Source organism: Ochotona curzoniae, unplaced genomic scaffold, assembly GCF_017591425.1.
Source record: "Ochotona curzoniae isolate NIBS_2020 unplaced genomic scaffold, NIBS_Ocur_1.0 scaffold_4701, whole genome shotgun sequence".
NCBI classification, from domain to species: Eukaryota; Metazoa; Chordata; class Mammalia; order Lagomorpha; family Ochotonidae; genus Ochotona; species Ochotona curzoniae.
The window spans coordinates 25,826,692-25,854,025 of NW_024467122.1; the positions used below are offsets into that span (position 1 = coordinate 25,826,692).

General features: G+C 36.9%; 1 protein-coding gene across 1 annotated transcript in view; it reads right to left on the reverse strand.

Moving 5' to 3' along the window:
- Window positions 1–428: 428 nt before the first annotated feature.
- The window catches only part of LRFN5 (leucine rich repeat and fibronectin type III domain containing 5), a 191,609-nt gene continuing 164,703 nt past the window's right edge, over window positions 429–27,334 (reverse strand). Inside the window, exons 3-6 of the mRNA XM_040969002.1 lie at window positions 14,900–16,303; window positions 11,591–12,303; window positions 3,707–3,750; window positions 429–804 (exon numbers count right to left, since the gene is read on the reverse strand). Of these exons, the coding sequence (XP_040824936.1) occupies window positions 787–804; window positions 3,707–3,750; window positions 11,591–12,303; window positions 14,900–16,284 (2,160 nt within the window). The 5' untranslated portion in view covers window positions 16,285–16,303 and the 3' untranslated portion in view covers window positions 429–786. The remainder of the gene's footprint in view (window positions 805–3,706; window positions 3,751–11,590; window positions 12,304–14,899; window positions 16,304–27,334) is intronic.

Genomic DNA, 27,334 nt, shown 5'->3' on the forward strand with positions numbered 1-27,334 from the left:
AATCAGATGCATATTCTTTATTTACCCTGGGATTGGACAGAACTGATGAATTTGACCCTCAAAATAAGTCATCATTGCTGGTATCCCCCTTTCTTCTGGCTTTCTCAGAAAACAGTAAACCAATTACTATGAATATGCCCCAGTCTTCTCTGAGATCCTGCAAGGGGATGAAAAGCCATCAAGCTCCTGTCTTACAAAGAGGCATACAGTTGACAAAGATCTGTTTAACTCACTGAACATCTCGCCCATGGAAGAGGAGGCTCCTGATTCGAAGGAGAAAGAACTCCAATCATACTTACAGTCTGTGAGACCTCGATGTTTCCAAGCAAGCTAAATTTAGAACAGTATTTTTACCTCTTGCAATAACCAGCTCATCACTCAGACTTGAAGGAGAAAGTCGTTCACAAATCAGGCATTGTGCAAATTTGGTCATAGTAAAACATTTATTTGTTAAAGTGTTATAGGTTATTCAAGATTCTACAGTCTGTTAAATCATGAATGGCAATGTAAGATGGACTGATACAGAAATTGATGCCAATATAGGCTTTTCTCTTTCCATCTTTAAAAAAAATATTTGTAGGCCAAAAAAAAATTTGGTTTCCAAAGGGGATGAACCATGGTCTGATGGAGCCATTGTGCAGGCATCAGAGACTTCTACCCCAGTCCCCATGGATGGTTTCTTTCAGGATATCAGTTCAACAATTAACTCTTGTGAACTGAAACAATTTTTAACTTTCCAGTAAAAATATCAGTGGCAACTTCTTTCAAGGGAGACAATAGCGCTCTTCAGACTGACTCCAGCCTCTGAAAAGAAAGGAAAAGAGAACACATAGCTAATAAGATGATCATGCTATTAACCTAATTATTGAGCTGTAAGTACTCAAGCAAAACTTTCTTGCCATAAAACGCCACCTTCTTTTCTTTTCAATCCCCAAAGTATCTACACATGCACACCAACACATAAAGTGCTGCTGAGTCATTTCACATTGGTGAATATTTAAGGCAATCTCATTTTTTGAAGCAGTCTAAGTGTGTGAAGCCTAAACAGCTTAATCAAAATCAAGCAGTGGAATGCCATGTACCTTGTTGAGGTTTTCACGTGTGTCATTTCAAAGTAAGATCAAACAACAAAAGGTTTTATTAATTAATGCGTGGCCTTTAGCAATCAACAGACATTTATATTGTTTTTTAAAAACGACATATATAAGTTTGTCTGGCTGTCTGCTTAACTTAGCATAGAAACTAGAAGGTGCTGCCCATACAGTGAAAGGCTACGTGAAGTGAAATTGCACCTGGACTGCTGTCTCTTAAAGGAATATTGATACCAAGTTCCACTAGTATTAGTCATCAAAACAATAGGACAACTGTAGCAGAAACCAGCCACAAAGTACAAAAAGGAATAGTTATATTGGGGTCAGATGCTATCTTTCATCCGATGACAGAGATAACATGAGCTTAAAAAGACAGGATGGTGTATTGCTGCTAAACTTTGTTAAAATTATTTTCTGTGGATTTTTATTTTCTAGTCACAGTATGGAAGGAAAATTTATGTTGACAAAATAGTCATCTCCTTTATTAAACAATAAAAGCAATAGGGTAAAAAGAAGACCTATTTAAATCCATTTGCAATGCACCACATAAAGTTAATGCAGAATAAACACAGACATATGAAATTACTACATATTGAAATAGCTACTCACTAAAATAGGTTGCAACAGACTATTATTTGTATCCGGGTGGAAAAATTTTATGATTTTTAAAATTTTATTATATTATTCAAATATTATATGGTTGTATTTTAGAATTTAAAAGGAATTATTAAGCTTGTGTGTATCTATTTTATATATATGTGGTATCACCTTCAACGGCAATATGAAGACTTCCTAAGATACTGTTTTTCCCTAAATTCTACCTCAACTAATGTGGTAAAATAAAGAAAAATATCCCATTTAGGAAATGTTTAAATTAGCAATTAAAATGACTGTTCCAAATGTAATGCAAGTTTTAGCAGTATTCTGCATTATGTTCCTTAGAGATTAATTTTTGATTCTCTAATCCCTTTTTAAAGATACACTAACTTTCAGTTCAATTGAATGTTCAAAATCATATGATGAATGATTAAAAGGATATACAGAGAAGCAAGTGACTGAGACACAAATAGGAGGAGACAGGAAGATAGGGGAGGTAGAAAGAGGATAGCAAGCAATCAAACAGAAAGAAAGAAAAAAGAAAAAGAAAGAAAGAAAGAAAGAAAGAAAGAAAGAAAGAAAGAAAGAAAGAAAGAAAGAATAAAAGAGAAAGAGAAAGCGAAAGAGTAGGAGGAAGCAACTAGCAGAGAGAGAATGAAGGGGTGCATGGCAGCACCTGCCTCTTCTCACAGGTCAATAAAATACACACACCAGAGCTCAGTGTGTGTGGCATGTCCAACACTGTGCTGGTGACTGCGTTTAGGGAGTCATCTGTTGGTCTTTTCTTCTTTCTTTCCTTCTCTCTCTCTCTCTCTCTCTCTCTCTCTCTTTGCATTACAACAATGGGATCCTAAATTCAAGAATGAAATAATGCTTGAAAATAATTTGAGTTTTGGATGTTGCTCATTGGGGAAAACCCTGAAAGGTTGACCAACTTCCTATTGTTTTAAAACTGAAATATATATTAAAAAACTATTTTACTACCACCAAATAAATCAATGGACTCCTTGGGAACTTTTAAAACGGAGTATTTTTTTTTTTTTCTGTGCTAAACCTAAGGCACATGGCTGATGCTTCCAGCTGTTTGAACAGATTGTGTAAGTGCTATTCTGTTCTGGAAATCTACCTTCTGATTCAATTAAAACACAGAAATCAAAACCTCATTTGAAATTTCAGAAAAAAAAAAAACACCACTCAAGAAGAGTAATTGGTTGCTAACAAAAGCAATACCATGAATATTTTATTTGTACTCTTTGGTTCAATTTTAAAGTGCCTTCATTCATTTTAGATAAGAGTGAAACACTTCTGTTGGACATTTTTCAATGAGACGTAATGTATCATCTCAGCTCCTTTTAGGCTATGGCGGCCAACAAGAGAAGTGAATATCTTCTTTAGAAGTTGCTGTATTCACTTTAGGAAATATTTGCCATAATGAACATTGTATTGTGCGTCACTGCAAGAAGAACTTTGATGTCTAAAACTCCATTGCTACTGCTACTTTCATTTCTTACAGTGTGATTAGCTGGAAAGGTGTTTAAACTTAGGAATTAGAAATTTACTTAACAATGCAATTTTAGTATTGTTTGTAAATGCTAGTTATAGTCCTGTGAATATGTGGTCTTTATATGTTTTTTTACTTTTTGAAAATCATGGTTAGTGGTGTATTAAACCTGTCATTATAAACTGGACTGAAATTATGGTTTTGTAAAACAAAAAAAAAAAGGAAAAAAGAAGATGTGCATTGAGTGAGAAAAAAGGACTGGGGAAAGTATGGTTGTATTCTTAGAGTTGTACCTTTGATGCACAGAAGATCTGTTCCCTTTATACTGACAAACATTTTAAAAAGAAAATAAATAAATTTGCTGAACATAATTATATCAGTATGCACTACTTAGCATTCTGAACCATAATGAGAAATTTCAACATTATACAAACTAGCAAATAAACATTAAAAATGAATCATGAAAGAAAACATCCATGTAAGAATTGAACTAGGTGGCTAGTAGTAAGAATCTCACCTGTGTTTCCTGGACCACCTGGTCAACATTAGTCAGCAAAGCATCTGGGAATAAAATTTTCAGTGTCATAAATTCATTTTTTAAAGAAGGACTTCTCACTGAAATCTTGGAAATTTTTTCTTAGCTATGATTCATGTAAATATTTGATTGGTTTTACTTACCAGTTTTGGGGGTAATTGTAACAGATTTACATATTAATTGATAGTTCCCTATGGCTGCTTCCTGAAACAAGTACTGTGAAAATGGAATTTTAAAAATATTGGCCTAATAACTTTTATAGAACTTTAATATGAAATGTGTTTTCCTTACAAGAGATGAATAAGAATTTTTTTAATTTCCTTTTGCACATTTCACATCTCAACTAGATAGTTGCATCTGATCAATATGGAAAATATGTCAAGTGAAAAATAATCCAAAGCCAACAGAGTTTTACCACATTCAACACAGAGATTATAAAATAATCACTTTTGTTTTCAACCATCATCCAATACCTACTACTTAAATAGCAGCATGTATATATAACCCACCCTCATTTAGTATTCTTTTGTAAGATAGCATAGAATACATTGTATTGCTGTAAAAAAAAATCTTCCTTGGCATGGTAGGCTATTGGCTAAGGTCCTCAACTTGCACACACCAGTTTCCCATGTGGGTGCTTACTTGTGTCCTGGCTGCTCAACTTCCCATCAAGCTCTCTGCTTGTGGCCTGGGAAAGCAGTCAAGGGAGGCCCAAGGCCTTGGGACCCTGCACCCACATGGGAGACCTGGAAAAGGTTCCAGGCTCCTAGCTTCGGATAGGCTCAGCTCTGGCCATTGCGGCTGCTTGCGGAACGAACCAGAGGATGGAACATCATCCTCTCTGTATATCTGACTTTCCAATAAAATATAAATTTTTAAAATATCTGCCTTAAGAAAATTAACTTTATCATTTAGAATGGTTACAGTAATAAGAAAAAATAGCTGTCAATGGGAAAAAAACACTTTCTGTGTTCACAGAACAGTATGAAAGACTAGGGATCTCATTTTTAAAAAATAAAACCTTCAGCATAAAAATTCATGTAAAATTCCAATGGCTTCTGGAGTCCAGGTTTTACTTGAAATCAGTGACAAATTTCACATTGCATGAAATACAGTCAGGAATTGGGAATATGACAGAACTAACATAGCATTTTTCATAAGCCCCTTCAGTGTATTATGGTAATTGTATGTATTGGGCATATTCTGGAGCAAAATCTGGTACTTACATAGCCATGTGTCAGTCAAGATGAAAAGAACAGCTACATACAACCACAAGTATTTTAAATGGCTTTCTCCTGAATGTACTTGAAATCTTTTGTGTGCTTGTTTTAAGCATTCATGAATGTGGCATGCACCAGTTTTGAACTTCTGGATGAAAGTGGTACATCTAGTTGTCATGAGGAAATTTGACCACTCCATATGCAACAGTAGTTCCTATAGTCTGACAAAATATGTCCAGGTACAATTTTGTTACACTAATGTGAGAATTACTAGTGTGTGTTACAGGCCAGAAAATGTCGATTATGATTGATTAGTATCATAAAGATAGGTTTATATATAATGCAAGATTCACACCTATGTATCAATATGTATATATGCAGCAACTTGCAATGTATGTATATTTCCAATATTAACCTTACATGCTAAGTTTTTATCTTGAAATAACTGAATATAATCAGAAACAATGGTATACATTTACATTTTTAGTGACTATAAAATTTTATAACCATTTATTCCAATTACCTTAGCAAGATAATTTAATGGTTAAGTAAACTCCAGGCTATAAAAGGTTACTTTCCATGTCCTAGTCGCATAACACACTTTTAAGGATTGCCCAACAACAGTAGTATGTTTTCTGTGCTTTGCAATTAGTCTTCTGTAGTGCTACAAGAATAATGGTTTTATAGATAAAAATAACTAAAATATGCAAACTAATTGCATTTCTAATCATATCTATTTTCTGTTATGGAAAGGGAATGAACACATAATATGCAATATAAGATTTTGAACCAATTATCAAAACCTAACCTTTGCTTTCGATGCTGAAAAATATGCAATTAAAATATTACTTATACATAAATGTAATTTAATGGTACTAACATAAAGTATATTAATATTATCAGCAACCTAGGAAGATAAGGAGCAGATCTTTTTTCCCATATGTACAACAATGCTCAGACATCCTTTCCCCCAAACATTTCCCACTCATACATAAGCAAACATTAAGAAAATAGAATCATTAGACCTTGCCCAGTCTGCCTCTTTCAGAACCAACCCTTACATTAGCAGACCGGGCAAGGTCCAGCAAACCTTAGCTGACAAGCAAGTACAGAAACTAGGCTGGAGTGCAGGTCATGCTGGGTTAGGGTATCACGCCTTGTATGAGATAGGGATGGGAGCAGACTGAGCAAGGCCAGGTTCCAGCAATTACGAGTGAAAGTTGGGAATGGGGCAGGCTGGGTCAGGCCATGCTACAGCATCCAAAGGCAAAGGCCAAGACAGGGGAGGGGCTATACCAAGCTGGTCAGAGCAACCACTGGATTGCACAAGGTCTGTGCTGGATTCAGGTCTGGTTGGAGCGCTAAGAGGATGCCCTGTGTTGTGGTTCCCACTAGTGAGTGCAGGGGCTGCAGTTGGGGCTGTGTTCTGGTCTGCATATGGCTGAGTGACCCTTGGCGCAAGTGTGGACCGAGACTGGGGTGTGCTGGCCTGGGCTAGATTCTAACACTCACAGGTGCTCATTCAGACCAGGGTAGGTGTAGGACAGGCTAGGCTAGGATAGTTCTTTGCCCCTGCTCAGCCATGTGTGAGCTGTGCCTGTGTGTGAACCAGGCTTGGCTGGGCTGTAACACTGAACAATAAAAACCAGAATGACTTGAAGGCTGGTCAGGAAAGACCTCTGTTCTTGCTGGAACAAGAGGTGGACTAAGTAGGCTTGGCCCATGGATCCATTAATGCACGTGAGATCTGGCATTGGGAGAGGTTCTGATGGAGGAGCTTGGGAAACTCCTCTGCTGTGACACAGTTCTGCATGTAAGCGCAAGAACCAAGAAAGGGAGCAGCCCAGACCAGGCCAAGGAATGGTACCCAGAGGCATATATTTGGCACAGGTCGGGGGCAAACCAGGCAGGGCCAGTTCATATCACCTGCTAATGAATCCAAGCACCAGAATGGAGTGGAGTGTGGGTCAAATTGGGTTCAGGCACAACACATGCCAGTTCACATGAGGGCCAGCTAAGCTGGAGTAGGTTGTGGCCCCCAGCAGAGTGAGCTGGAATTGGGAGTGGGCTGGGCCCAGCCAGGCTACAGTACCCACTAGAAAATGTCAAGGTGAGGTGGCCATGCCAGACTGGGCCACAGCACCCAACCAGTACATATGGAATCCAGTGGAGGAGGAGACAAAGCCAGTAGAGGGGCTGTGTGGGCTCCTATGCTGGACAACCACTCCCGCTGGAGAGCATGAGTTGGGGGCAGATCTGACCAGGCAGGGCTACAACACCTGTTGGCTTCATGTGAGTTGGATCAGGGAAAAGCCAGGCTGGACTGACTGTTTCTACTGGTCCAAGCATAAGCCAGAGTGGGTGTACGTTGGTTGGGCTTTACCACAGCATTAGCTGGGAGATACTGGCACTGGGGGCTAATTCTGCCAAGTCAACCTGAGGAACCACCTGGAGAGCACATGATCCAGGACTAGAAGTGGGTCCATTAGGGAAACAGTGGGTGCCTCTTGGTTACCACTTCCACTGGTGAGCATGAGACCCAGCGCTGGGGCAGGCATGGCTGGACAGAGTGGCACCCACTGGAATGTGTATGGGCTGGATAGTGGGGCTAGTTGGGTTTAACAAGGCTTCAATGCCCATTAACATGCATGAGAGCTGAATGGGATGTGGAACAGACTGGATCAGTTTGTTGTACATACTGACAGGCATGAGAACCAGTGCAAGGGGCAGAACTGGTGGGCATTACTGCAGGTCGCTCCAACAAGGTTTCAGCTCCCACTGGTTTGTGTGAGAGATGTGTGGTGCGCAGGATCAATCTGGGCTTCAACACCCATTGGGTTGCATGAAACATGGGTCTGGAGACAGAACTGACCCAGCAATTGCATCTACCAATATATGCATAACCTGATTTGGGCGATGGACAATGTCAGATCCTGTATCAATGAGCACACACAAAAATCAGGTCTGGGATCACCTGATATGAAGTTTGTTTGGGGATCCCCCAGTTGAATTGCTGGACTCAGAATCCCATCCATGAAGAGAATTGCAGGTTCCATGTTCTGATCTTGGAGTGCATGTGTCAAACCTGAGCCTTCTCAGTGGCTCAAATAGAGCATTGGACAAAATATCTAGATGAACCCGGAGAATATGGCAGTACATTGGAGCCTGCGGAGGACACCTGGTACCATGACAGAGGCCAGAACAAATTGATCAACTACCCCAGCCAAGTTTAGGCAGTGAATATCTGGGGAAATGGAGACCCTAGGTTGCAGTGTGTCAATCAGTGGGTCCTGGGGCAGGTTCATCATGCTTGGAGTAGTGAGATTGGCAGTAATTCAGAACCGTTGAACTATAACAATCTCTCGCCCAGGACTCTCAAAGCATGTTCAACATTGGCATTCCTGAGATAGTGACAGGTGCATTCTATTCCAGGGTGCAGAGGCGTTTGAGAGGCTGCATGTGGCTTCTCTGCTTGTCCCTGTTCCCCCTTCCCCCAGATATAGGAGGAAAAACAGAGAATGTGAAAATGCTGATCTCACCCACCTCCCTGTAGCCCTTGACCCTTATCAGCCTATTTAACTATCATCAAAAAGAAATATAATTAATAAAAGAAGAAATAACACTATCAACCAACATGTGCTGCTTTTTGGAATTTTGTGCTTTGCTTGACATTTGTTGGGACACAGTTATTCGAAAGGAATGAAAACAATAAGGGTCATATATTATTCTAAAAATATTTGCACCTATTCAGTAAGCACCTACTAAGATAGCCTTATTGACAAACAATATTTTATGTTGTTTTTCACATTCAACAAAATGAAAGAATAATGTAAAATAGTTAAAAATGCAAAAAATGAGAGTAAAAATAATCTGTGGTCTATACAATATAAATAAAATCACCAAATATATAGAGCCAAACATATGTTTCTGTTCACATAGGTGTGACTGGTTAATTAAAACAGGCAACACATGACAGAAGGAGAAACTAGAAAAGGAATTTCTTGCTTGCGACAGCACATCTAGATCACAAATCTATTATACTGATGTGTCATATCAATATAACTTCCTCACTGGTCACATTCACTTATCTATTCTTTTATTTACTCATTAATCCAGGCAACTCTTCTTGTGACATTTTAACAGGCTTGATTAAGTATCCCCAATTTGTTCATACTTATTTTTCCATCTCTTTGTAGTGAAATTGCCCTTTTAGAGCATTTTTTCTAAACACTTATAAATAAATACAGAAACAAATTGGTTTCCCCGATAGGCCAATATGCACATTTTGAAGACAGGAAAATGGTCCAGATATTCACTTTTAAGAACAATTGTCCAGGCATTTGGTTAAAACACTCTAAAAGTGATATAAGAAGGACAATAAGTAAAATAGTGTGCACGCCTTTGAGGCACAAAATAAATTTTAAATGTTTGGACACCATAGAGGTTTAAATGTGTTTGAGAAAAATACACAGGTCATTGGAAAGAAAAAACGAATTCTTGGAGAAGAAGTGCTAAGCTTATAAGCAGTTTACAAATTTTCAGGGCCTCCATCATTAAAGACAACTTTCATAATGCCAAAATTCTTCCTATTTGAATTCATTTTTGCAAACCGTCAAGTCTTTAACATATTCAAGTATTTTAAATAATATACAAATAAATCTAACATGTGAAATGTAATATCCCTTTGTTATTCAGTACCTCCTTAGGAAATGCATAATTAATATTAATTAAAAGTATTTTGCTCTGACTAGTACACCATTATAGTAATCATTTTAAAAATATGCTTGAGTCGTGCTTTTGATTTAATAAATTAACTTCCATCCATATGAGCTCATTTATTTCTCCCAAACACCGTATACCTGAGCAATAGAAGGGAGTACACTTATCGAAAAGTAAGGGGTAACAGAGAGGAGATGCTGCTTAGAAAGTGCCTAAGATCAATAAAGTTCATTGGGAAAAATATTTTTCCAATAAAGAGCCTGTGCTCTACTTTGACTTCCCACCTAATGAAGAAACCATGATATACGCATGGTAAGATACAGCTCTGACAAGTTTAAAATAAACTACAGTGTTTGTATATGCTTCTGTTAGAATGAGTTTAAACTCTTAATTCAATATTCCTCACCTATGCCTAGCAGTGCAGGTGATCTTAAACAGTTGATAATAATTTTACTGTGTGTTTATCTGACTCTGAGCAAGCATTTTATGAACGTAACTATCTATGATAGTGCTATGGGTAACATACCATGACTTTTTATAAAAAGAAATGGGTCTAAATTCTTACATGAGCTTTTTTCTAAAAAGACACATTAATAACATTTATGGAACCTTACTGAAACACCATCAAAAGGAACATTTGATTTTAATAAGTAGATAGACTCCTTAGTTATAAATCTTGAGTTAAGGAAATATTCATACATGTAATTTAGAAACAATGACATGTTATTACTAATTCAAATTTTGCCATGAAGTATTCCTACTAAACTGCAAGGTTTCTGAATAGATTCATCAAGGATTTTTGTTAAATACCAAAGAAATATACTTTAAAAAAGAAGCATCAAACTTACATCAAAGGGGGGAATCCACTGTTTGATTAACAAGCTATGACTTCATATTGCTTATAAATGAAATGAGATTTTTGTTAGAAGCTTTTTATTTCATTTGGCTATAAAAAATGAAAATTCCTTTGATAAAGATAGTCTTTTGTTTCTCTCAAATTAAGAGCAAAGTAAGTAGCATTCACTCAACAAATGCACAGTGAACGAATGAAACCATCAAGACATGTGACTTCAAACTGGTTGGATCAATTGATGAAAGCAAAAATAAGCAATATTTTCCCTTTTTTTCTACTTCACAAAAGTTATGTCATGGAAGACAAATGTGTCAGAACCATTAAGGCACCTAAACAAAAAATGCTTTTAGGATGGTAGGCATTTGATAATTGTTGGGTATACTAGCTGAACATTTTATTTTAAATAAATAATAAAATAATTGATCATCACAACATTTTCTTAAAGACAAAGGCAACATCCTTGTGATGAAATGAAAGTATATAGTCTACTAATTGAGAATTACCAACCATTCATGTACGGCCTTTTGGAAAATTTGAGAAAATGTAGATTTTCCTATGTGAGATTTTTCTCTCCATGACAATTTTGATTTTGTGATTTGCTGTTGCAGGACCTACAGGCAGGCCTTAGAAGAAGGGAAGGCACTCCTCCTGTGTCGTCTGTTTTTTCCCTAATCATTCATGTATGTTACCTTTATTTCTTACATTTAAATGAAGTATACCCAAGAATGTGTACATACAACCTCCATACTAGGAGCCATGCATCAGAGAAACAAGACTGGAATTCCAAATTGCAATTTCTTATGTGAATTCATAAAATAAATTTTCTTTAAAAGGAAATCATAAGTTACACCGAGCTTTCTAATATCCACTCAGAATTTGAGAAAGTTACATTTTCACTAGGACCATCAGAACCTCCAGACTGAATTCACATCCCATTCATAGACATGCTTCTTTGAGAAAACAGTCCACATGTGTTCGGTGAGTTAATATAACAATAGTATTCCTTTAATTCTCCATCCAGAGAGTACCTTTGCCTTGCTCTGGATCTCGTGGTAGGCAAAGTGAGAAACTTACTTGGCTGCGTGTGTGCTCTTTTAGCCGTGGGCCCCTCTGTGGCAGAATCCGGAGGTCGGCTAGCTAACTGCAATGCAGTTGAGTTGTTCCTGTTAGTGTTTTGGGACTCCACATTTGTGACAGCTTCACTCTGTGATTCGGTACTCGGCTTTGCGCCAGTCTTTCTTTTCTGCTTTTGGGACACAGATGTGCTTGAAGTCCAGGTAGGAGGCAAAGCAGAGGTAGTGGTAGAGGAGTCCTGACTCGAACAAGTTTCTGAAGATTGGATCACATTGTCATTGGCAACTTTACAACACTGGGTAGTGTCTTCATGTACCACAGCTTGCTTAGACATGGACTGGGGCAGCGTGACACTGCAGCCTTGGGTTTGAGCCCCATTTGTTTGAGAATAAACATTGCTAACCTTGGTGACTTTATGTTGCCCGTTATTGTTACAAACCTTGTATCGGATCATTAGAATGATGATGAAAACCAGCACAGATGCTACAATTATTCCACCAATGATAATAATCATGGTGCCTCCCAAAAACTGGGACTGCATGAAATGGCAACGCACATAATCCTGTTCCGTAGTAAACTGGATGCAACCCACGACTCTTGTGGCAGTGAGGGAAGTGATGCCATCGTCATATATGGCCAAGACACATAAGTCATACATAGTTCCAGCAGCCAGATTATTGACCAGGAAAGTTTTGCTCGTAGGAGGGATCATTCTGAAGGACAATGGAATTTGTGTTAATATGAAAAGCAAGACAAAACATATACACAGAAAGTCATTGCGACTGCAGTTCTGTCTCATTGCAGTACTCACTAAGAACCTTTATAACAGCTATGGAATATGGGAAATGATCTAATCTTGTATTTGCTTAGTTGAAATGGCTGAAAGTCATTGTTGGCATCTGCATTATATTAATGCTGCCTGCACCTTGCCTTGACAAGCTTACTAATTACATTGCTTGGCAAAGCAGAACTCCTAATAAAAGCCAGTGCTAAAAAATCATTTATGACAAATTGCTTTTGAAAGGTGTGACTGTGACATTATCTGACTACTAAACAAATCCATTTAGCACTTACAACACCTCTGTGACTAAAAGCCAATTTGAAGAAAGGGAAAACACTGACAATCACATTAGAAGCCAGAATGCAAATGCATTTCAGAGGCCTTATTTTCAAAATCCCTAGTAAACTGCTGTGCCCACTGAATCTATCTTTAATAACAAATATAACTAAGATTCATGTATTGTATTTATAGACCTCGCCCCTCTCTTATCCTTGCAGCACTCGTTTCCTGCCATGTTTTTATTTATAAATGAGGATGATGATCATGTATGAATTAAATGAATAAAATGATCCTGGAAACAGAAAAGGCACAGATGTTGACTAGAACGAAAGTCCCTTGCTCTATTGTTCACTGATGAAAATCTCTATGCGAAAACATTTTCCGAAATCTGTCAAGAGTTCTAGACACTCTAAACTATAAGAAACAAATATATTTTGAAAGTCTTTTAATGTGTTCTTTCTGTACAATCTTTTTTTTGTTTTGTTTTGCTAATTTGGAGAAAAAAACTCAAAATCATATTTTTCATTGAGAACGAGGTTTAGGGATTTCGAAAATTGACGATATTGATTTTTTTTACATTAAAATAATGTGTTCTAAAGAAGTATGGGGATTTCATGCAAGAGCCACTATCTGTGACTAACGCACCCTGCATTTGTGTGACCATTTCAAGTACCAGGCAGTAATGAGCCCTTTATACGCATCTAGAGCTGTTAGAATCACTTTATTTGACAGGTGTTTTCATTGTTTCACAGATGCCAAACCTTAGGATTAGAAATCCAAGGGATTTTCTCAAGGTCACACAAAATTATTTGTCACTGCTTGATTCAAATCTTTGGGTTGAGAAAATAATCTGACCGATTTGGTAGAAGCAATGTCTGTGGTGTACAGAATTCTCAACACCAACAAGCAGGTGAAGTGTTAGGGCGAGTGCCTGATATTGAGAATGCACTGAAGAGTGCCCGGGCTAGGGCAAGAGTCCAGTATGACAAGAGAAAACCGCTTTATACTAACACATGTGCATTTTTTTTCTACCTTCCTACACATTTTATGATGAGAAGAGTATTAAAAACCATCTAGTCTAGTCTTTCCCATTTAAAGATGAAGATGTTAAAACTCAGGCAACTAGAACCTTGCCCAGGTTTGATCATCAAGCTACCTAGTATAATTTGGTATTTTTTTTCCCTACTAGTCCATACATTTTTTTTTCAAATTACTTTCACTTCCACACACAAGTGACAAGCAAATGATCTTCAAGAATTCACCTGAGTATGTAAGAAAATAGATGATCTGATATCTGAAAAGCTTAAAAGCACAAAATCATTTCAAAGCCAGTATTTTGCCTCATTTCCTAGGGAAAATAATTGTTCATCATAAGTTAAATTATAGGAAAGGGTAAAAGTGTGTCGTTACCACTGAAAATTGAACAAGATGTGACTATAAATCAATGAGGCTGAACTTCAGAAAAACATACCAGAAATTCTTTAGCAAATGCAAATTCTTCATCGTGATTCTTACCTGGAGAATACATATTTAACTCCAGTGATACGTTCACTGCTCAAAATACTTAGAAAATTTCTCTTTTGGAACTGTCTTAAGAACCAGTGCACATGAGACCCCACACACGCATGCAACTCAGTCACTCAAAAGAAAAAATCAGTCTCATTATTTTATAGTTACATCCTATGTTTGACCAAAAATGGCAAATACCCATCTTGATCACCCACCTTATTCATAAGACTTGGCTCCAAATGGCTTTTGCTTGTTTCCAAAATTCAAATTCACCCTCAAAGGACGAAGATTTGCCACAACTCAGGATATTCAAAATAGTATGACGAAGGTTCTAAAGATAATTCCAAAAGTGCTTTGAGCAATGGCAGCATCATTGGGATAATGGTATAGCCTCCCAACGTGATTTCCTTGAAGGAAAGAACACTCAGGTGGATGTGTACATTCTGGTATGTTTTTGAATTTTTAAAATAAATCAATCTTGTTCCCTGATAGTCACATCTCAGATGAGGTGAAAAAGTAAGCACAATAGTAAATATAAATTTGAATTCTCTAAAAATAACACCCTTCAAAACATTTCCCCACATGTTCTCAACACTTTTCAAAAAACCTTATACAATACACTTTAAAAACAAAGTGTGGTGATTACAACACACAGTACAACTGCTAATTAAAAGAAATTACACGAATAGGCCCTATACTCAGATGCTCAGAATCCTATAAATCTGCTTAGTTCTTCTTACCTGTAAACAAGGGTGTCATCATAAGTACCATTGTACTGGATTTGAAACATACGTATTCCAGGGATATTTCTTTGAAAATTAAATTTTAGCAGTGCGGTTGATGAAGTTGCTTCTGCCACCACAATTTTATCTTGACTCATTTTAGTATCACCATTGCTACTGCTCGTGTTAGAACCTGACTTAGTAGAAGTTGAAATATCTGAAGAACCAGGATCAGGCTCATGAATATGGTTTGTACTGTTGAGTACGTGAGGGAGTTTAATTATTTGTAAAGCCATTGATTGGGTTGCTTCCCCTGCAGGATTGGAAGCAATGCAGGTAAAAGCACCTGAATCCTTCATAGTGGTAATCAGAATATCAAGTGTTCCATTATCATACACCAGAGATCGTGTTGCATTGGAAATAAGTTTCCCTTCAGGAGAAATCCAGTGGATGGCAGGCTCAGGGTCCCCCCTGGCCTTACACCTCAATGTTGCTCTTTGGCCCTCCAGGACTCTCATCTCATGTGTGTGGCGAGTGATAAGAGGAGGCTCACACAAAAACTCTTCCTCGGGAATTGACCAGAAATAGCGACCAGTTAGCAGTGCAGGAGAAGCACACGTCTCTAAGTCATCTTCTCTGGACAGTCGCCTCAACCACAGCAATTCACAATTGCAATGCAAGGGGTTTCCACCAAAACTCAACGCGAATGTAGATGGGCTTATGATTCCTGAGGTTGCTAGTACCTGAGCTCGCTGAAAGAGAGGGTCAGGTGGTAGCTTCTGCAGTTTATTGGATGTCACATCTAGCCGAGTCATCTTGTGCAAGTGGGAGAAAGTCCCCTTAGGAATGTTGTCAATCATATTGTGATCCAGACTGAGGGTGTGCAAACTAACCATCTTCTCCACAGCATCCCAAGGAATCGTTTCCAGATTATTATAGGACAGGTCCAGCTCCTCCAGGGCAAACACGTCGTCGAACGCAGTCGAAGAGATTAATGTCAGCTGGTTGTTGTTCAATATCAAATGGTGGAGGTTGGAAAGCCCGCTGAACATGTCATTTGTAATCTTAGTCAACCTGTTGCTATTCAAATGCAACGCCCTCAAATTTCGTAGGTCAGCAAAAGCATGAGGAGTAATAAAACTTATTGTATTCCTGGATAGTGTCAGGTCCACCAAGCTGGTCATATTGGCAAAATCTTTTCTTTTGATATTTGTAACAAAATTGTCTGCCAACCTCAGTTCCACAGTTCTTCTGTCAATGTTTGGTGGAACAAATAAAAGCCCTTTCTTGGCACAGAGGGTTGCAAGATTAGGAGACAAAATCTGACAGACACAACGCTTTGGACAGATCTGAGCTCTCACTGCTATGCCAATGAAAAAGAGATAAAAAAGAAATTTTTCCATTGTAGATCAGTTTAAGAGCCTGTAGGAAAAGACATAGAATAGGGTGTCAGCATCCAGTCATTGAATGAGTGCAGATTACTGCTAGAAAAATATCCGTATGCCATTTAGAATATAGAATGTCATACTTAACAAAAAAGTACTCAATATCTTCTGTACTGAAGACTTTTTACTTTGAACATCAGAATTGAATACATATCATTTATAGCTTGATAGCACATAAGAGAAATAAAAATATTGTTGAAGTATTCTACTTTTAAGTGACATTTTAGAAATATGTCGAAGATAATAAATATGCAAAACAGACACTACCAGACTGACTTAAATAGTGGAATTTCAGAGATACTTCACCCAAGTCCCAAAGAATATGTTTTGTAAGTAGGCTGGTAGGTTAAGGAATATCTGAGGATTTCCAGCTAGTTCAGATCACTAGTCTACTTTAAAGAAATAAAAATAAAACACCAAATGTTGTTAAATTAACATTGTAGCATGATATAATTTTTAAAGATTTAGTTTTTATTGGAAGGACAGATTTACATAGAAGAAAGGGCAGACATGGAGAGAAATCTTCCAACTTCTAGTTCACTCCCCCAGTGGCTGCAGCCACCACTGTTGGTTCAATCCGAAGCCAGGAGTCTGAACATTTTTCTGGGTCTCCCCACATGAGTGAAGGACCCCAAGGACTTGTGCCATCTCCTATTGTTTCCCAAGCATATTAGCAGGGAGTAGAACTGAAAGTGAAGCACATGGAATTGTAGGCAGAGGCTTAACCTACTAAGTCATGGTGCTGACCTTGTAGCACAATATTTGAATAGTATAAATTATTCACCAAGTTTCAGTCATGTTTTAGAAAATATTTATTTTTTGTTGTGAAGGCAGATGTACAGAAAGGAGGAGATATCGAAAGAAAGATCTTCTGTCCGCTGGTTCTTTTCCCAGCTGTCCACAGCTGCCAAACTGAGCCAATCTGAAGCCAGGAGCCAGGGGCAAAGGGTCATGAATCTCTTCCTGGTCTCATATGCCAATGCAGAGTCCCAAGTCTTTGGGCTGTCCTCAGCTGCTTTCCCAGGCCACAGGCAGGGAGTTGGATGGGAAGTGAAGTAGCCAGTGTATGAACCAGTGTCCATATGGGATCCGAGTGAATACAAGGTGAAGACTTCAGCCACTAAGCTATCGGCTTAAGTTTTATTCATTTTTACAGTCTATCTTTGCATAATTTTACTTTCTATCATTCAGGATCCTATTGACAAAAACCAAAGTATCATTTACTACATTGCGAGCTTTTGAAGATAATTTGTGTAAATCAGTTCCCCAAAGGACTCAAGAGTAAGCTGAAAAATATCATATTCTGCTCTAATTTTTTCAAAAAATCATAATGCCTTAATATTTGTCTAAACTGAATTTTAAAAAGCAATAAACATTTTGGTTATTTCACTTTCCAGTTATCTTGATATATATTCCTATTGAACTTAATTCTCAAAAATAAAAATATCAATCCATTTGTGATTAATTTCATAGTTTGCAATGTAGGAGGGAAAATAGCTATTGAAAACATTTAGTCTTTTAACTGATTTTATGTATGAAACACAGAATCATCGAAAAGTTATAAATCACTTTAATAGTTATAGCATATGATAATTTTAAATTATTTTGTTTTCTTATTAAATCTTAAATATGTTTGTGTTAATTATATTAAATATAGTTTTCTCTACAAATTCTTTTTACTGACTGAAAAAGCAACGAGTTCTTCCACCACTGGTAGCAAAGAAAAAAAGTGTGAAAATATATAAAAATTTTCAGATGTAGGAAAAGATTAAGCTTAGAACTACGATCCTTGATATAGGTGATTAAAATACAAACTTTGTGATTACTTTTGAACACATTTTTCACCATACAGTATGAAATGGGAAATAAAGACAAACTATAAGCAGTCTTATTAATCAGATGAAAGAGGATTTCCTTGTACAGTCTCAGGAGGTTACATTTTGTGAGGTAGTGTAGCAAAGGACAGAAGACTACAAGTTCTTCCAAATCCGTTATTATTGCCGGTATTATTGTTGTTGGAAGAAATGGAGAGAATCCATCCATCTGTTGCTTCACCCCTCCGAAAGACGGCAGCAAGAGTTGGGTCAGGGATGGAGCCAGGAACTGGACATCATCCAGGTTTCCCATAGTGAGGACAGGAACCCAAATTTCTTGAACCATCACCACCTGCCTTTCAAGATCTGCACTAACAAGAGCATGGAGTCTAGAATAAGAGCCAGAAATTGAACCCAGTTGAACCCAGGCATCATAACATGTCATAGGACATTAAAGTAGCCCATGCAGGGGCAGGTCATCAATGGTAACCCTCTTGAAACGTGGGGGGGGTGGGGGGAAGATGACAGAAAAGGAACAAAATTAAGTAACCTAAGGAACAATTACTAAAAAGTCAAAGATACTCTAAGTGGAATATCAGAATATAGGGAGGGAGATCACCCCTGGATCTCTGCCTGCCTCGTCCACGTGGAAGGTCACAAGGACACAGCACGTCATGTCCCTGAAGGAGCATCCTGGCATTGGTCTTAACACACTGAGACCTCAACCTGACCTGATCATTGGCCATGCAGGTGAGAGCAGTGGGCTGCGCACCAGTGTCTCTTCTCTGTCCTTGGACAAGTTGTGTTGGGACTCCCTTTATAAGCAACTCTGAGAAGTCGGCAGCCCCATGTTTTCTGCCAGCCAGACATGATCTACATGGTCTAAAGCATTTTTGAGGGTCCGGAGAGACAGAGATGCCTACTAGCCAGTCACGGTGCCATTGTTGGGTGGGAGGGTTGTTGGGAGACACCCTTCTACCTTCTCTTTTTCTTCGTCTATAGCAGTGTGTACTGGTTTTCCGATACCTGAGCATGCTCGACCAGATTGTTCCAGTTTTTCTTGTTGAGGAACACTTCCCTTGAGATCATGGGGGCCTGCTGGTCAGGGCGGTGAAGAAATGAAGGCGACCACTTTTCAAAATGTGATGAGAAAATACTAACTTTTAAGACTAAGCTTAACAGAAAGAAGCCATACCTAGCTACATCATAATCAAATCGTAGAGACCCTGGGGATCAGGGGAGAAACCAAAACCATGAAGCAGGCAAAGAGATAAGAGAGATTAAAATAAATTGAACAAAATGAGAGTGACTTCTAATTTCTCACTGACTTTTTTTTTCTGTAAATAAAACAAGATGGGAGAGCATCAGAACTATTTTTGAAGAGCTTAAAGAGGAAAAGAAATTATACCAACACTGTGGGATATTTTTTTATCATATAAATCAAGAAGAAAATTTAGAGAAGTATTATTCAGCTGAGAGTTTTTGGATAAATTTTAGAGTTTCATCAATAACAGATTACAAGAAAATGCAATATAATGAACAGAAAAAACATACTATTTTGTAGCTGAAGGAAATTTACAGAACATGGCAATACTTATCTCTTGAAAAATGGAGAAAGATCAACAAAAACGATACATTAGTACATTATAGATAAATATGACACTTTTTGTTGTTGTGCTTAGAAGGTTTATAATAGCACTTCAGGTATGGATATGGAAAATGTAGGAAGCTATCATTGTCACTGCAATAATTACAATAAAGTGGGCATGCTACAAATAATATTCCTAAATATGACACCATAAGCTAATACAAAAAGAAGAACCTAATTCTACAGGTGATACTGCAAAATAAACCATACATAGGTCTCCCTTTGTGCATTAACAGAACAAAGATGATCTGCCTTTCTGGAACTAGGAGACACCTGCCCACATTCTGTGCAAACATAAGCCACAAGAGACCCCAAAGCAAAAGGAGAGAACCCCAACATTCATTCTCTGTGGTCTGCATTGAGTGATGGGAATAACAGCTGGAAAATATAGAGATGGAAAAAATGGAATTTCTTTCAAGTTCTAGTTATCTGCAGATAGAATTGCTGAAGGAAAGAAAAAATGAAAGAAATACTTTGCATGACTTCAGCTTGAAACAGAAAGGAAGCAGAAGCTCAGAGAAATGGCCATTCTCAAGCAGTTCATCTATAAAAGACTAAGGGTATGATAAGAAAGTTGAATTTCTTTTTTTATGTTTATCTTATTTTTATTGGAAAGTCAGATATACAGAGAGGAGGAGAGACTGATAATTCGTCCGCTGATTCATTCCCCAAGTGGCCGCAATGACCAGAACTACATCAATTCACAGCCAGGAGCCCAGAGCTTCTTCTGGGTCTCCCACATGGGTGTGGAGTTCCATCTTCAACTGCTTTCCCAGGCCACAAGCAGGAAGCTGGATGGGAAGCAGAGGTGCTGGCATTAGAACCAGTGCCCATGTGGGATCCCTTTAACTGCTAGGCAACTGTACTGTGTTCAGAATGTTGAATTTCGACAAGAATGTGTGCAGTGGCACTGGGCAGCTAAGAAACCCTTGGGAACCTCCACCATCATAGAATGTAAGGAAAATGCAGCCAAAAGAAAAAAAAAAAAAAGTCAAGGCTGTGATTTAGGATCAAAGACACCTGCTGGGTTACCAACAAAGCTTTACGGTTTTAGCACAGGGCGAGGTTTGCAGCTATAGAGTACAAGCAGATTTACAAAATTACCGGACAGTCAGATCCCAGATCCTACTCAGTAGGAACTTCCTAACCCCATCCCCCAAACATTTGACAGTATGGACAACTGAACAATAACGGCATTGTTAACACATTACAAATGTTACTGGCAGAACATATAGACTGAGTCTTCATTACCAAAGACCAAAAGAAGACAACATCCTTTCAAAAAATGTGTATGCTGCACAAATCATTGCCTAAAAATATGAAAGAAGCATGAAAATATGATCAATATTCAAAAATGGCAATGTTCAACAGAATAGATGCAAAGACAACCTGGACATTATAGTAACCGTCGGAAGTATGTATGTACTTAGTGGAAAAGATAGATGAATTGTCTGAGAAGTAACCATTTGGTACTTTTCAAATGTCTGTGAGGACACAGCTAAGTGACATAATAGCTCGGTTATAAGCACCTGGACATTCTTAGGCAAACACAAAGTTAGTGGTCAAAAGAGTTAAAGTGAAAGCTGAAAAGATTGTAATCTCATAGTCATAGATCAAGGAGAAAGCAGGGAAGGAACTGTGTGCTAATACATACATATATATAGTTATAGTTATAACTTCCCAGGTCTGCTGCGCCACCAGGTAGCTGGTCTTGAAGGATCATTGTGAAAGTCTCCTTTGTCTGCACCTGCTGCATCTGATTCCACTTTGAGTGGACAGGTGGGGCTGTTTTCCCCAGTATGCATAATTCAAGGGAATTTCAGCAGAGATATAGGGATAACTTTAGAAATATAAATTTTCTAGAGTATACAGCCTCACCTAAATGAATCTTAACCAGGTTTGTACACAGCAGAATAATGTATCGGTGTATTTGAAGATGAACTCCTACAAAATGTCTAAAATGAATTCTAAAACCCTGACAAAACAGAATTTTTTGGACATTTTAGCCAAAGCTTCAGGACATCTAATGATATAACTGTAGTGCAAGAAGTTAGACAATGAGGAAGAAGAAATATTTAAAACAATAGCTGAGAGGTTCTCACGTTAATGAAATAAATGATCTCAAAAGGCTAGGGCAGTAGGATGAACAGGAAGTCAATGGCATGCAAAAAATCAAACAGGCATTGAAAAAATCAGAAAATGGATCCGAGACAAAGTTACCACATTTGGAAAGTAGCTGTTTGAACTGCAATTGAATTCACATCATACAGAATTAAGGAAAAAAGGAAAAACTAATTTATAAATTAGTAATATAAAGCCAGTCATCTAGAATTTTATATCCAGTAAAGTATTATTCAAAATGAGAATAAATATATTTGCATATCACTAAACACTTAAAAAATTATCTCAGTGATTCTTAGAAAACATAACAAGATCACTAGCATACAAAGTAAGGGAAGTAATGGAGCCTCGGGGAAAATATAAAATCAACCCGAAGTGGTAAAATCAACCTAAAAATGTATCAGTAATTTTAAGTGCAAATGAAACGTTAAGCTAAAGGAAAATATCATTGATTTGCCTAACATAGCATGCCTCAATCATAAATCTTTAGAAAATATGCTAAGTTTGGAAATATATAGATCCCTGAAAAATGAAGGCATGCTAAAGATACATCATGAAACAAGGATAGAATTGTTTACTAAAAATTTTTTTTAAAAAGGCAGAATGTATCAAAGATAAGCAAGAGCATTTCATAGTGCAAAGGAATCAAGTTTTCATGAAACCATGAAAATACTGAATGGACATAAATTTTACAGCAGCACTGAGGTCTAAGTAAAGTAATATTAATACAGGACAAAAATAGAGGAGTGTTTTAAAATCCATTTACAATTTGAGATGCAAATTCACTGGAATAAACAAAGTAAGCTGTCAGAAATGGGAGCAGTAGTTTAGAAGATTTGAGTAATCCAATATTAGTATCAAAAAGCACAACGTAATTTAGGATTTGGAGACACAATTTCAACATATATACTTACTTAATGATGCTTTGTGAAGACTGTCTTTATAACTCATGAGTTTTGTTACACTTGTTCTTCATGGTAAGTCCGTTAGAATATTTCTCTGATTTAATTTTTTGATCCATGCAATTCTGAATTTTCATTTCTGCATTTCTTAGATGTTTTGTTTTATTGACTTATAAAATGTCAGGTCATAAGCCTGTGTAGTCCATCTGATACAAAATATCTTAGAGGTTTTGAGAAGTAAGGTCAGTTATGCTTTTTATTCAATCGTTCCTTTTCATTTGTTAGTTAATTTTAGGTTTCAAGCAGACATAATTTATTTTGAACAAGAGTTTAACATTCTGTGATAATTTCATGAAAAGGAACGATTGAATAAAAAGCACAAATGAGTGAAATAGAAATAAGAAAGATAAAGACGTCATATTAGAAAGTTATGATTTAGAAATATTGGCAAAATTATCCATATATATATTTAAGGCTAAGAAAAAAGAAAAATGCTTGTCATTTTTGTTCATGTTTGCACTCCAGTCGAAATGTGGTCTTGTGACCTTTTCACACAGAATTGCTTAAACGTTATGATCAGTAACAAATTGAGCCTGTGGTGGTCGAGTAGAGGCATGGACGTTGGTGAAGCGAACATGACAGCAAGGGAAATGCAATTGTTTTCTTGGAATTGTACCTCTGTAACACATAGAATCTATTCTCTTTATAAGAATTAAAAAGAGAAGGAACAAATAAAAACAAACCTGAACAGCAAGAATAAAAAAATAATCATCAATAGAGACCCCAAAGGCATTAAGAGACCAGTAAAAGATTTTTATGAATATTATCATGCCAGTGAATGCAACAATTCACATGACACGGGCAAATGTACTAACAATATAAATTACTATATATATTTCAAGACAGACATGATGATTGACAAAACGAAAGTAAATCAGAATAAACTTTGGCCACGCTCTTTAACTATACTTTCTGTTTGAGACATCCCAATAATTAAGAAAATAATGTGAGTTAAGATCAATGAGTTTTCCCAAGTTATTAGAAGTAGGCTGAGATTTCAAAAACAAAATAACAAAATGTCTAGGATTAGCTAAAGAGCTACAGTTTTCAAATCCTAGGAGATAAAAAAAATCAATTCATGACCTATTTATTAGATTAATACATGACTGCTTGAAATAATGCATATGAGTTAGAACAGAGTACTTTCATGCTTTATTATAATTAACAACTTTTTCTATTTAGCAATGTGAGAAGGCCAGAATTGCAATTCTGTGTAGCTTGCTCATGGTAAAACAAAAAAGCCATCAGAACGGTGTGACTGAAAAGTTCTTTTTATTCTGCTGATGAACCTACGAGGGGTGGGATTGCGCTTTCATCTTGCTAAAGGTATCTTGTGGACAAAAGCCATCTTGTGAGCTTTTAAAGGAACATCCACCTTTTCTCTTTCCAAAACTTTCATCCATATCATCAAATGCAACATAAAATTCTCTTGTCTAGTTAAATAAAAATATTTCAAACAAAAATTTCTGTTGTGAAAAGAGTTAAATGCAAAAACACATGTTTTTTTTAATTAAATCTTGGATTCTACTATAACAGAAAATATTAACAGTTGAAAACTTTGGAAAATATTTACCCATCTCTATTGTATATGGTGTGTTCCTTCAAGCAAATTCTTTCCAGATACAATGTGGTACTTGGATAAATAAAGAAGAGTCTATCACACACCCAGCTTTCATTTCCTGATATCTATAATGCATGCTCAAGAGAATCAGTATTTATTGGGAAACTGGAAGGGGATATAAAAGATTTTAGATTTTGCAAGCAACTGGAAGGATAAGCTTATTCCATGCAGAAACCAATATGGTAGAAACTGACATACTGAGTTAAAATAAAAATGGTGAATTCCACTGGAACTGCCTAGTCATAACTCACAACTCAATCAGGCAAATTAGGACTCCTTTACAGGGCCCAGATTAATCCTTCAAGATAGTCTGACAAGTTATTTTAGGATATTGAAATGGTTACAAAATTGAAATAATATTTTCATACATTATAGCTAAGGACATGTGATACTTTTGAATGTTGTTGGTTGTGACATTACCCTCTTGTGGTAGGTTTGTAAATACTAATACTTAAACTGCATTGTTCATCAAAATATAGAGTGAGGTTATTGCAATTGAAATGACTGAATCCATGCCTAATAATCTGATAAACATAAAATAAATATATTTTTGATTATTTTATAGGTGAGGAAGTGATTTTAAGAAAAACTTTACATTAATTTACTGAGTGGAAAACTTGTAATGGATCATCCTTCTAATGTATAGATATGCAAGTGATTTAGCATGTATAAACTCTAACAATTATCTTTTTTCCTTAATACAGTTAACATAATAAATCATTATTTTTCTTAAGATGTATTTGTTTTTATTGGAAAGGCAGGTATACAGAAAGAAGGAGAGACAGAGAAAGACCTTCCATCCATGGAATCGTTCTCCTATTGACCTCAATGCCAGAGACACGCCCATCAGAAGCCAAGAGCCAGGAGCATCTTCTTGTTCTCCCACTTAGGCGGGGGGTCCCAAGGTCTTAAACTGTGCTCTCTCACTTTCCCAGGCTGTAAGCTGCAAGCTTGATGGCAAGTGGAGCAGCTGGGGCAGGAACCAGTGGCCACAATGGATCCTGGCAGATCCCGGGCAAGGATTTCAGCCACGCTATATGCAGGCCCTTAACATAATAAATGGTTAAAATATACCCCTCTATCCATGCCTGATTATTTTATTCCAATGATTTATTTCACATGAATATCATATTCAAAATATTTTGCTGGAATCTTCTATATTTGGAAGGTTTGATTCATTATAGGACAAGTGCACATAAAATTAATACAAATGTCAATAAAATGCTTCAATTAGTGTGTCTTTTAATGCTTAAGTATACAAAATTCAAAGGGGCTTGTTAGTTCTTAGGTGACATTATGAGATTTTTGTTTGCAGCAAATTTATGCACATGGATATATTTTGACATGATTTTTGCATATACTAAGACATAATATTTATAATGTTCTACAGGTAAGTGACAACAAATATCAATAGCAACAAGTAACGGCAGTCATCATTCACTGAATATAAGTAAACATAAAAGAAATAATGGTCTTTTTATTTCATAAATGAGGAATGAACTTGTGGCACTGAAACTTCACATTAATTTATTGAGCAAAATTTGCTGTGTTGTATGATCTCTCTAACTTGCAGTTAAGTAAATATTTCAGCAATTCTCTGCTTCTCTAACTTCAACTGAAAGCTAATAGACACTGTATGTCTTTTAAAACCTTTTGAATTAATTTATTAATTTACACTAGAAAGCAAAAGTTTTATATTGTATATTTATGCTATATATATACTTATATACTCATTTACATTATATTTATATACTTAGCATATGATATTCTGTTTAATCAACTCATACAATTACATATAAGAAATCAATTTTTGTTCACATTCCAATAGAACGAAATGGAATTTAAGAAATGTTAACTAATCCCTACAAGGTCTTATAAACAAGTTAAAAACTAAAGGAAATTAAAAAGTGAGTTGAAACATAAACATTATCTATTTTTAAAACCTATGATTTTCCTACTATTTTAATTCTTCGGTTGTAAATTTGATACACTGTGTTTTCCTTACTAGATAGGACTTTTTAAATTTAATTTATTTGTTTGACTTGACAGCCATAGGTTCACTCCCCAATGACTGCAATGGTGAGAGCGCCACTCAACAGCAAGGAGCCAGGAGCTTCTTTTGAGTCTCCCCAGAGAGTTCAGGGTCCCAAGGCTTTCCCAGGCCACAAGCAAGGAGCTGTGTGGGAAATGAATCAACAGGACCTGAACTAACACCACATGGATTCAGACATTTCCATGAGGAGGATTAGGCAATTAAGCCATCACATTAGCACCTATGTAGAACCCATAATGTAAAAGTTGCTAATTATCACAATAGCCTTGTTATCATATGGTCCACTCAATTATTTTTCTAGTCTGTACTCATAATCAAATTATATTTAAAAGAAAATAGCTTAATTTAGGACAAACTTTAGCATAGTGCTTTTCCGTTGTCGTTAGCTTGTTACATGGTTATAATCCTATATAATTAAATCAGCAAAGAATTGAAAAGAATGATTTAATTTTAAAAATGAGAAAGCCAAATCCTCCACCAAGAAACTATCAGAATTGATAAAAGAAATTTAGTAAGCTTTCAGGATGTATGACCAATTTAAGGGACTCACGTGTGGTGGTCTAGCAGTAGAGTCAACCTGTGGAATGATTACATTGTACATGGGCTCGGCTCTGTCTCTCTGGCTGTTCTGCTTCTGATCCAGCTCCCGTTAGTACAAGACGACCAAAGACCCTGGGTTCCTGTTGCCCATGCAGGAGACCTGGAAGAAACTTCAGGCTCTTGGCTTTGGCCAGGCTTCGGCTCAACTATTCCAGACATCTGAGAAATGAACCAGTGTGTGGAAGATTG